The sequence below is a fragment of the Mauremys reevesii genome, linkage group 5, assembly GCF_016161935.1.
Source record: "Mauremys reevesii isolate NIE-2019 linkage group 5, ASM1616193v1, whole genome shotgun sequence".
NCBI classification, from domain to species: Eukaryota; Metazoa; Chordata; order Testudines; family Geoemydidae; genus Mauremys; species Mauremys reevesii.
Genome location: NC_052627.1, coordinates 101,163,301 through 101,176,285, shown reverse-complemented (window position 1 = coordinate 101,176,285; position 12,985 = coordinate 101,163,301). Strand labels below are relative to the sequence as shown.

Here is a 12,985-nt window from a genome sequence, read left to right as displayed (position 1 = left end):
GTCCACAATCTGAATAGGTGTACATATTAATGGTACTTCTGCAGTGTGTGTATCTGTGTGTTTAAAAGGAGGGTGGGATTACAGTCTGAGCTACTTGATTGTGGTGTGTGGGGTTTATACCACTTTGTTTATGCTTGCCAGAGTTTACTGCTCCATGGATGTTAACCTCCTAGAAAAAAAAACAGAACAAAACAAAAAACAATAAAACAAATGATGCAGTTCTATCTTAATGTGAATCACACTTTCTCTCTGCAGTGTTAGGTGCCTTGGTTTCCTGATAATAAGCAATCCTTCTAGCCCTAAAGCAACAGCCATCCACAATCTCATAAACATATACATGCATATAAATAACCTCCCTTATTTGCATACTCTTATACAAAGGAATCACAGAAAACACAAGACAGGCATTTAAAAAAATAACTCTGAAATTCAACAAAATTTAAAAAATGTAATCAATAATTACATACATGATTATTATGGGTGTTGCTTTAGGGTGCACATCAGAGCCCTCACCTAATTTAGATTCTATAAATCAGTGTGCCCCATATTTTTCAAACCCTCCCTTTAATGAAAATAACACTAACTATGTCCCCCTTAACACCTCAATATGTTGTTATATATCATCATTTTATGCATCATATGTGGCATCTCCCTCCCCCAAATGGTCCTATGCACCCCTCCCCACACCTGCACACAGAGAAACTGTGGTGTAGCTTTCCACAATATATTTCATCTTTTTGCATATGCTTTGAAGAGTAGTAAAATTGTTTCTATTAGCATTTAATGTATTATTATTAACAGCTGAGTTATCACCTGCTGAAATGAAGGGGACAGTTCACAGCTCAAAGCTATTGTTTTAGGCTCTCAGAAAACTCAAGCAGATGACATACATCATGTACGCTGGCTTCCTGTTTTTAAGGTTTTCTTTACAATCGTGGCAGCTAGAGACCTTCCCCCTTCACAACAACTCTCCCCCTCCACCCTCAAAGTGAGATTGCAAAACAATTGACAGACCTGTTTGTGCATGCCTGGCTGGTCCTACACACACACAACCCCTCAAATGGCACACCTTACATTTTGGAAAACACTCCTGTAAAAGTATCAACAGCACGTCATACAAAAAGGTGATATTTTAAAAATACCAAGTGTAGTCAGTGGGGAGAATTCAAACTATAGGAAAGATATGTCTTCCTGTGTTTCCTGCCCAAAGTGATGGGGACCAGGATGATCCTAAGAGATTGGGGAAGAGAACCTAAATTTTTATACTTTGTGTTATAGGCAAGGAGAGAAGAGACAAAGAACAGTCAAGTGGGCTAGAAACTGAGCCACACGGTTATACATGTCCTGCCCAATGCCTCATCTATCTCACTTTTTGTGATGTACTGCCGTGCTATGTGCATCAGCAGATGCACGAGTTGGATAATCTCCTTTTTTCAGTGCAGTTTCCTCTAGGTTGGAAAATAATAAGTAACAACATGCTGCAGTTTAGACTTGGGCACTAATGCTTCATGTAGAAGTGGAATATTGGACATTTTCTGGTCTCTTGCAGCCCAGGTACTCACGCATATTTCCAACCTCCATAAAGCAGAAAGAATAAGTGCTAGTATTATTTTATTTGTAACCTGGTAGTTGCCACAACATATGCTAGATGCTTTGCAAACATTGCCCTAAAGAAGTTAGTTTCAGTCCAAGATGTGGCTTCTAAATTTAGGCACTCAAGTAAGTGATCTGGTTGTCTAAAACTGCAAAATTTCCAGAAGCTTCCACTGAACTTAATGGAAACTGTTGAGTGCCCAAGAATTTTTTGAAATGTGACTGCTTTTTTTAGATGCCTAAACCTGGACACAGTAGCCCAACTTTAGGTATCTGGTTTTAAAATGTCTATGCTAAGAAGACAAGTGATATGTAAAGGTGAAAGACTATCTGCAGTGTATGGGAGGATATGGAATAGAGATACTGTTCTTTTTTATTTAAAAAAAAGTGGGATTAAAATGAGTAGTGTATGTACAAAATAAAAACTATAACAATAATAAGAAAATCTATACAAGGAGGAATACTGTCCCATAAGGATCATTCTCTTACTCATTAGCACAGTGATAGATTTTTTTATCATTGACATTTTAAAGCATCTGGTTGAGTCAAAGGATATGTCTGCAGTGCAAAAGAGGACCTTCAGCAGGAAGTCTTGGGGCCTGGCTCAGCTGATTCAGGCTCACGCTACAGGGCTAAAAATAACAATGTAGATGTTCAGGTTTGGGTTGGAGCCTGGGCTTTGATGGAAGAGGATCTCTGAGCCTGGGCTCCAGCCTGAGCCCAAACGTTGACACTGCTAGCTTTGTTCCATAGTACAAGGCCAAGTTAATTGACACCGGCTTTGAGATTCACTGCCACAGGTTTTTAATTTTGGGGAAGGGGGGTGGCTCAGTGTTAGATGTACCTATGGAGTTTTAAGATATGGGACTATGATAGAAATCTGGTTTAGTCTTTCTTGATGATTTATCTACCAACTGTGATGACAAATACTGCAATATGTCTTATCCGATTAGGCTTGTCAGTTAGTAGTGTGGTCTCCACTGAAGGGTTTAATTTTAAAATGAGTTCTTTATTTAAAACATTGTCTCATTGCTGCAGATGTGTTTGGATGTGGATTATGCTGCAGGTAAAACAACTTTTATTTAAATGTAAAAAGTAGAAATTAGTCTCATCTGGGAGCTAGCAGCTCTTGATTATGAAGAGATAAAAATGTAAGATCACTGCATTTCAATCTGGACCCGAAATCAGTAGGAATAGTATTAATTACTTGGTAGGTGAAATAATTTTATGCGGTGGGTTATATGGAATATAAGGTTAATGCACTTCATAAAGAAGAAAAATATTCCTGAAATGCAGCATAATGTTGGACACCTTTGATATGCCACATTACAGCAGCTAAATAAACAAGGCTCAATTTCAACAAAGTATTTAAACAACTTTAAACACATAACTAATCCTATCCCTATTTAGCAAGGGTGGGATTTTGATAAGCACTCAGAATTGTCCTAGCTCTACTGCCATTGACACCTACAGTGCTTTTGAAAATTCCACCCCAAAGTACTCCAGCAAATGCTTAACTTTTAACATAAGTGTAGTTCCATCCAATGGGCGTATTTGTCTGCTTAAAGTTCAAGCACAGGCTTGAATGCATTGCTGGTGAGGAGGCAATTGGAGGACAACCACAGTATCCTTATGCAATCAATTCTACTTGAAAGGAGAGCTAGCCAAAAGAATAGTTTTCAAATTACTGTATCATTATATCTCACTGTAACTTTCTGGATTTAGTAGCAAGTATCATGGTTTCAGAATGAAGAAATTGAAAACAAACTTTGCATTTGTCTGAAAGGGAGGAAGGGTTGCAATGGAGTGCCAAACAATGTCTACTTATGTTGGCAGACACTTTATGACTTCAGTGGGCATTGGATCAGGCCCTATCTGATATATTAAGGAAAAAACAATAACCTAAAATGTGCCAGTTTATTCCTGGGGAAATGCTGCGCCACTGTGCATGTGCATAATTAATAAGCCAGGCATATTTTTAATTTTCTGAACAGAAAAAAGCTCCCACTGGAAAGTTTGTTGCAGTTCCACCTTTTGCCCACCAGAGGGTGCAAGGGAAGAGAGCGCCTGCCTTTTTCACAGCGCTCATCGGGCCAGATCAGGAGACAGGGGCTACGGGCAGACAGACAGTGTGGGGCTGCTGGGGGGTCAGACAGGGGCTCATTAGGGCTAGTGAGGGAGGACAGACTGGGGCAGGGTGTGCTGGTGCAGGGCCACATGGTGATGGGGGAGCAGGTACAAGGCCACATAGGGAGAGGAGGTGGCTGAGTTGGGGCACAGAGACACATGGGGATGGGGGAGAATTTTCAATGTTTTGGCTCAGAATTCCCCAGGAGTAAGTAGTTGATTCAAAATAATTGAAACTATGCTTTTACTTATTTATACTGCCATGTTAAATGCAAACCAATCAAATACTGCCATTCAGTAGATATTTAAAACCGTTGTAATAGTAATTCAAATAATATGATTATTTTGAATGGTCATTGATTTTGTAATTCATTTTCAAACAGAGACTTTATTAGGGGAAAAGATAAGTAGGAATGAGTTTTGCCTTGTTCTAAATAAAAAATAAGATGATTTGCCTGCTTAAAAATCAGTATTATATGGGCCTCAGTAATAAATTATTATGCTTGCTGCTTACCTTTAGGGAGTGTGAGAGTAATTCTATGCTAACCATGATGAACAGTGCAGTTTTCCTGTTATAGTCTCTGCATTCTGTATACAACTTCCAGGCCACAGTAGTTTAAGAATTGATAGGCTGACAAATGACAATATTTCTGTTATCCATCACCAAAGAAGAAAACTGTGAGAGTCATAGCTGAGCCTAAATTCAAAAGTCTTTGAAAAGCAAAAATAAAAAAGTAACCCTAACTTATTGTCAAGTACAGATGAGTAACCATGGTTGACCAATCTAGGATCCAATCCTGTTCTTATTGAAGTCAGTGGGATATTGAAACATTAAACAGTATACAACATTATTTTAATTAGAGAATCCTATACAGTGTAAAATATTCATGAACTGAATTTATAGTAGATCTCATGAAAATCTTGACACTTATGGCTAGATTCACAAGGGGACGTAAGTGTTGCAATGTCTAACTTTTTGGCACTGAGAAAATCACTGGGATTCACAAACCTTAAGTGTTCAGGCTTCCTATACACTGAGTGGAGGGAGATAAGTGTCTAAGAATGGGATTCACAAAAGTCAGCATGATAGGCAGCTCCCTGCCTCAGCTAGCCACTGGGAGAAGGGTGTGTTCTCAGCCTTAACCCACTCAGGAGTTCAGTGCCTAAAATCCAGGCTGGAGGGAGGTGCCTATTGATGTTTCAGATTCTCGGTGATGCTTTAATAAGGAAAATCACCATCATCCTTTATAACCTTTAGCTTAGTGGTTAGGATAATCACTTGAGATGTGGGAGACCACAGGTTCAAATTCCCCCTTTGCCTGACTGGGAGAAAGGATTTGAACATCTCTCAGGTAAGCACTCTTAATTGCTGAGTTATGGGATATTCTGATGTGGAGCTCTCAGTCTCGCCTGTTGAAGCTTTATATAAATAGTCACTGGGACAGACAGAACAAGAGAGAGCACATGCATGAGAGTGACTCAAACATAGTGATTACAGCACTCATCCAGGATGTGGGCAACCCAGGACCCAGTCCCCCTGTTCCAAGGATTCTGTAATTATTTATACAATGTGGAACAGCTGCAACTAGGGTGACCAGATGTTGCAATTTTATAGGGAAGTCCCGATTTTTGGTTCTTTTTCTTATATAGGCTCCTATTACCCCCCACCCCCTGTCCTGATTTTTCATACTTGCTGTCTGATCACCCTAGCTTCAACAGGAGAGACTGAGATCTACATTAGAATACCCTATAACTAGGTTTGGAAGAATTAGATTTTTATCAGTAAATCCAGGTAAACATCAATTTCATCATACACATACAAACCAACAACAACATTTCTATCAATAATTGAAATTTGCAGATAGGCAAAGTAAAAAAAATGTTGCTGGAAAATTTATTAGAGTTTGATTTAAGGATATTTACTTTGTATATTTTGACTTATGTTGACAATTTGTATGTTAGTGGTTATAAAACTGTAATTTTTTTAATCAACATCTACTCTCATTAAATAGTCTGACCCTCTCCTATTGACCCCCACATAATTTCCTGAACCTGAACATTGAAATAGATAAAAATCTGTAAAATAAACACCAATATTATCTGTCTAAATATAAAAATCAAATTCTGCCAAGCTAATGCATATCCCTGTGGTAAGGACACTCCCCTGAGTTAGGAGACTCCTGTTCAACTCTCTTATTAGGTATAAGGGGTATGTGAACCAGGGGTCTCTTACATCCCAGGTGAGTATCCAAACCACTGGGCTAAAGGTTTTATGGGAGGCTTCCCTCCTGAGCTATTTTGGGTACAATTAAGTTGCCTCTGAGCCCACCTACAAAATCAAGCCCCATAGGCAAGTTAGGCAGAGGAACTCCTCTCTTTCCCCAGTTTAAGAATCACACCGGGGCGTGGGTGGGAGACTGGTATCCCGATGCCTAATTTAAGGCAGCAATGTGCATGTTCAGAAGCAGGAACATAAGCACCTAAGGAAGTTTTACCGCAAGAATATAGGTACCATGTGAGTTTAGGCACTTGCAGGATCCAGAGGCAGTTTAGTGGAGGTTTTATGAATACATGTGATACCTAAATCCCTCTGTGAATCTAGCCCTTAGTGCTCTATGATAGTTAATTGTAAGATGGTACAGTCTTTTCAGTATTCCTTATGGGGAATTCCACAGGTAATCTTCCTCAGGTAAGCGTCACGGTGGGGTAAACATGAAGGGTGGGATTTCCAAAAGCATTGACTGTTGGCATAACTCTGCTTCCATTGAAATTGTGGACTGAGTCGATTTTTTTTCCATTGACTGATGAGTGCAGATTTAAGACAACACTAAGCACCTGTGAAAATCCCACCCCAAGATCTTACTCACTGCAAATCTTTTCATACAACTGGGGAGGAAAATGGTTAGTTATAATAGAAATGAAAGTTAATTTATGTAGGGTTCTTTTTGATTCATTAAACTGCAAAGCAATAAATATTTCCCAATGGGATTTGATAATAATCAAAAAGATCATAGGGCAAACAAATGTTAAGAAGAAGGTGAAATGGGGTAAAATGTAATTAATCTGAAACTATTAAATGATATAATAATATTAAGATAAAAACTGTGTATAACCTACCTATTGACATAAGACCAGATTTTGCCACTCTTCCTCATGCTGAGTAGTACCTTACTTGAATTAGACTAATAGTAACTGGGATTGCTCACAGAGTAGAGTACTATTCGATGTAAACCAGGGTATCAGAATTTTGCCCAATTTTTGGAACATACTTTTCTAATTTCAGTTGCAATTATGTAAATATCAAAATAATTTAACAATATCTGCCTCTAACAGGCTGCAGTCCTGAGCCCTGTCTGAACCAAAAGCCCAGCTGATTTCAGTGAGCGGCCTGCATGTATAATAGCTGAAAGATTTTTTGCTTCAGAGGTCAAGAACTGCAGCATTCCCCACAGCACATTGTAGTCACAAAACATTTTCCTTTCAGACAACACTTCAGCAGTCAGGTTCCTACATGAACACACACACCTTTGACTGTACATATTAGACTGAAAAAGGGGGGTTGCATGCACTTATCCATTACTGTTATTAATTTGCTTTTTACATGTCCAGGTACTTACAGCTTGGGCCCTAATCCTCAGAGGTATTTAGGCACCTAAATGTCTTTGAGGGTCTGGGCCCTAGGCCCCAATCCTGAGAAGATTTATGCACATGGCTTAACTTTTTATATCCACAAAACCCTGGTGATGGCAACAGGACTTCTCGCACACAGAATGTGCATAAGCGTTTGGAGGATCAGGGCCTTAGATTCTATTAATAAGATACTGAAGTGTCAGCAAAGAATCCTGTGGCACCTTATAGACTAACAGATGTTTTGCAGCATGAGCTTTTGTGTGTGATGCATTCACTTCTTCATCATCACAGAGTAGTAATTAGCTCAAATGCTGCAAAAACATCATCTGTCTATAAACAGCCTTTGCATTTTCTGCTAAAGAGAAACAGAGACTAACCCTCACCCCTCTGATACTGAAGTGTGTTTCACAAAGAATCCAGAAGAAAGGTTTTGTGTTTAAATCCGTTAAAGAAAATGGGCAGCACAAAATGAGGCATCTAGCTGATTATGGCAGTGTGGGTATCCAGTCAAGTTATGATTCACAAGCTAATTGGTACCAAAAGTTGTTAAATATTCTGCCTAAAATAATATCATATGTCAAGAAGTGCCTTTGTTCCCACACATATGTATTATTAAAGTTAACATGCGGTTCAGTGATTTTTACCTTTAAAGATTTTGTCAATGCAAAACCTTTAAAAAATATTTTCTTTTAAAAGTTCGTTAATCACATTGAGGAAGGGAAGACATTTTCAGTTTATTTTTAAAAAGGAAATTCTCCTCTGTTTTCAGACTCGAGGCCTCTACCAGATGTAGCCCTGACGGGGAAATGTACTCGAGAGTGTGATGAATTTGGTCACTCGGACTCCTGCTGGATGCCAGTTCGCACTTCGCCTGAAAGGAAGCAGAAGAGCCAGCCAAAACTCTCCACCTTCATGCCCGTTGATGAACGGGGCAGTCAGGAAAAGCTGGCCAATGGAGAAGCCTCCCTCATGGGTGATCGCAACAGAAACCTCCTGAACAAAAAGTTGACCTCATCCTATGAGACCTTCAACGCAGCTAGCTTCAGCAAAAATGAGGAAGCCAATCCAGAGGATATCCCCCTTACACAGACAGGGGAATACAAGCCATCTCCTGTCAATACTCTAACTAGAAGAGAAGTTTACCTGTAGGTTATAAAGAAGCCACAACAAGGTTCATTCATGTATAAGAAGGAAAAGGGGCAAAAAATCTTAAAATCAAAACAGTTTAGCACGAAAAAAGGGGGGGGGGAAAGAGGGGGCCACCAAAGAGACAAAAGCTTTGCCTGCCACTTCTGCCTCCATATCAGGCATTTAATTATATAGTCTGCCTGACTATACTGTACAATGTAGAAACCATTGTTGTTACTTGCATGTCTAATCCCCCTCACTGATTTTTATTTTCTTAAATTTCTGGTTGCAAATTGCTTTCATGGTAACAAGCCTGATTAAAAGAACACAACACAATGTGGTTACCCCTCTGCTGAAGCATGATTTAAGCCACTCTGATTTTGTTTGATTGTCATCTGGCTTGTTAAGGATAACAGGTCAGGGAAAATATACTCCAAGCATATCATCTGTATATTGCTGATCCCCATCAGGGATGATCCTTTAGAAACCGTACAACTATAGAGGTAAATATAAAGGGATGACCATTAATAGGCACTTTGTGAAGATCACAGCTTTAATATTCTCACCTGAGGCTTGAAGCAAGAGAATTATACTCAGCCTGAGACTGCAGTCCAAAAGATGGCATATTTCCCTATGAATCATGAACTCTGGGTTCTGTTTTATCCATAGAATGAACTCTCTATCGGCTTACTTCAGCATAACAAAATTAATGTCATATGTACCGTAGCATACTAATGATAAACTGTTAAACTCATGTTATTTTGGACAAAACGTATATCTAGTTGGGATGATCATAGTAACTAAAAAGGCCAAAGATCGCACTATGGATCAGGGGAATTGCTAAATATTTGGTCTTGGCTTAGAAATCTAGTGTACCCACAAACCATAGGCATGCACACACAAATACACATTCAATTACATTTTGCACAGCAGCATAGTCCACAAGCCCAGATGACCTACTACTACTTCAATGGATTTTAGTAGAATGCCCAAAGGAACTGCTAAGATGTTTGCAGATAATGTTATAACAACATACGGCATCTGCTGTATGATATGACACTGCCAGTTCCAGGGAATATTTTCCAAAAGGCTATAAAAAAAGAATCGGAGGCTGTGTTGATGTCACCCAGAACACTTTTGGGGGAAGGTGGATGGGGGTGGGAAATGGTGTGATGCAATGACAAGAGTATATTGCAAGTCGCATAAAATTTCTTCTTTTCACAGTGCAAGGTATGCTTGCTAAATCTTTTGTCATCAATGTTGCAGATTACCAATTGCATTTGTCAAAGGTATGATGCAGGTTTTCTTGAAACACAAGTGCATTAAAACAGTCCTGTGCAATATGAAACAATGTCAAGACTCAACACACTTAAGAAGGGTAACAAACGGTCAGACTGACGTGAACATTGATGTGATACTTTACACGGTAGATTGAGAGAAGTCACAGGGAATCCAAACTAATCGTGATAGCAAAGAGCTATGGCCAGTGACGATTCTCACAGTATGCACTTCTTAAAGGGAATAGGAAACAAAACAGGTTTTTGTGCAATAAAAGCAACAAAATGTGCAGAACTTGAGCTAGTTGCTTCGTAGCTGATGATGTAGTAATAATTGAATACTGAATTCAGACATTCAGATGAAAATGACAATCAGTCAACACAGTGCGGACAGTTTGAGAAGGCTGCAAACATTCAAATCCTTGGGGGTTTAACCTGGCATTAGGGCATGGCTAGATGGCTGTCTAGTAGACTGTAGTCACAATGTAGCTTTGGGTAGTTTCTTCCTTTTGAAGAATTACATAGAAAATATAACATTAAGCAGCCTGAAATATAGGTTGATAAATCAGTACAACTCATCACGACATTTACTTTTCAAATTCTCTTCTCTATATAGAGGGGTGCCCTTTTTGGCCATTACATTCCCCTCTTAAGTTTAGTTTTTCTTTTTGATGCTAGTTTGTGTGTAGAAGTTATGATGAATGGAGACATGTTATGAAGGAAAAATATTAAAACAAAGATTAATAATTGAACTTTTTTACATTTAATTATTTAAATTATGGAGAGATGCAAATTAGTACTTTATGATGAGACTGTAAAGAGCAGTTACTGCATTGTATAATCTGTAAGTACCTGTTAAGGAAAAAAAAAAGATTCTAAAGATGCTTATGTACTGTATACACAATTTTATTGCACGCTTCAACAGAATACAGAATTGCATAACAGATGTTCAACAAAACTTTTTTTCTTTAATAGGAACTTTTTATTTTAATACTACAGTTGAAAACCACTAGATGACTTGTTTAAATATATCTTTAAACCCTTTGTCTAAAAAGCTAATAATACAGGTCATACAAGACCTTCAGATTAAATGGATCAGCAGTCACTCACCTGTTTTTGCACCACATAAGGCAGTCATGCCATTGTCATTTACTTGTGAGCAACTCCTTAGAACTAAAATGGGTGTGAAAAGAATAATAAAAAAAAATCAATGTACTTTAAATATTCACAGTACTTCTAGTAGAACTACCTGTCATAACATGTCAATTACTATTATGACCTGGCATGACACAGAAATAAATTTTGTGTTTGTAGTTTTTTTCATTTGAAATAGGTTTATCTGGTGCCACTCCATATATAGAGTGCTTTTGTAAAAATAAACACATAAAACAAAATGACGTAAAAAAAATTTAGAGCGAATGCAAAATATGCAACTGTGCCTTTTATACCTGTTGTTATAGTAGAAAGGTGATTGGGTTGGGCACTGAGGGGCAATGGGCTATTCCCAACTTTTTTGAACCTGTATATTGATCCCTGTTTATTTTCTGATAAATTATAAATAATATATTTAAAAAAATGCCTTCTGCCAAACTCAGATATTGGACCAGTCTTAAGTATCTTTGATTATGAAAACCAGATTGTAGCTTAGGTATGTGCTGCTTTTTTGTTTTCCTTCCAATCTACTGCCTGGAAGACTACAGTATAGATTACAATAGATAAATATCATATAGTTATTTAGCAAGGTGTCATAAGTTCATTTTGCCAGGAAAATTGATGATTTAGTGTCTCTTAATTGCTTTTAGCTGCCATTTCATTTTGGTTGTACAGTATAAAAAATGTCCTTTTTTTCCTTCCATGGGAAACTCCAATGAACTTTGCATGTATTTTACATTAGGACACATTTATAGATGATGCATAACTATATAACTTTATATGTATTAGAGAAGTCTGTAGCTTCAGTCTAAAATCTAATGCTCCCTCTGAACCTCCAGATCTACTATATTATTCAATATGGTTTCTGACTGGCCTGCTGCCTGAGTTTCAGAAAAAAACCAAGGTAGACATTATTTTTATGTGAGGAAGAACTAAAACGGGATCGAAGATGCTTGGCTGAAAGGCTATCCTAGGAAGTTATCAAGTAGTAAATGTAGAGCAAGGCCAAATGAATCTGCCATAAATACAGCTGTTGCTAAAAGGCTTTTAAGGAACTTGAACAACAAAGCAGTTTCTTATGTTATCTCAGTTATAAATATACAGTGTTTCCTTAAGAAATGAAAGAGAGTAGAGGACAACAGTAGAAATTAATGTAGGCCAGCAATTAAACTGAGCTGCTGCCTGAAGAGCATAACACATGGAAGAAGGCATCATTTTCCAGCTACCTGGGGTACACTTTCAGACAACTTTTTTTCCTAAATTTTAAAGCACTTGCATTCAGTGTGGTACGATCTGTTTTGTAATATTAATCATTGACTATTGTTCTGCAACTTGGATGTTGATAGTGAAGCAGAGAACAATTTATCATTGTTTATTATGAGTCACTATGCACGCACCTATGCTAAACATGGCAAAATGTATTAAACGCTAGTCCACCTCTATTTATGAAATATTTTACATAATTTAATTTGCTTTTGTACAGTTTTATGTAAATAAATTGCTTGTCATTTTTGTCTCTGCAAATTAAAAATATAACATGTTCAAATGGTTGCCTATTTGCCAGCGTACTTTCTCTGACAGGTTATTTCACTTTGGTAGGAAGACAGTGAACAAATTCACAGGCTAGTTTGAGCAGAACATTCAGATCTATTTCATGCATGATAAAAAAAAAAAAAGAAAAGAAAAGAATGCTGCTCTGGTAACTGGCCACTTCAGCTGGCAATGTAACTGTGGCATTACTTTTCTCTGTAGTGAAGTACACTATGGATTAGTTACATTCCGCACTTCAAGTTCTGACTACTACTTGGCCTGTTTTAACTGGAGAAGTGAAATATTTGGCATGGTAGTACTTCTTTCCCATTAACGTTGAAAGTGACCTGTCTTTTTAAAGCATTTAGAAAATGTTTACATTCAAGTGGGGGGAAAAAAAAACCTAAGTAAAAGTACAGCTGTGTTTATTCATACAATAAAAAAGCAATTTACTCCTTGGGGGTAAAAAGGCATGTCTAGTTCTCCTTTTTTAAAAAAAAGTTCAGTAGTATTAACAATTAGGATGAAATGTCTGATCAGAAAGGATG

The 12,985-nt window shown here is 37.8% G+C and overlaps 1 protein-coding gene across 1 annotated transcript in view; it reads left to right on the top strand.

Moving 5' to 3' along the window:
- Nucleotides 1-12,426, top strand: part of PCDH7 (protocadherin 7) — a 390,709-nt gene extending 378,283 nt beyond the window's left edge. The window contains exon 3 of the mRNA XM_039542047.1: nucleotides 8,120-12,426. Within this exon, the coding sequence (XP_039397981.1) occupies nucleotides 8,120-8,499 (380 nt within the window). The 3' untranslated portion in view covers nucleotides 8,500-12,426. The remainder of the gene's footprint in view (nucleotides 1-8,119) is intronic.
- The last annotated feature ends 559 nt before the right edge of the window (nucleotides 12,427-12,985 follow it).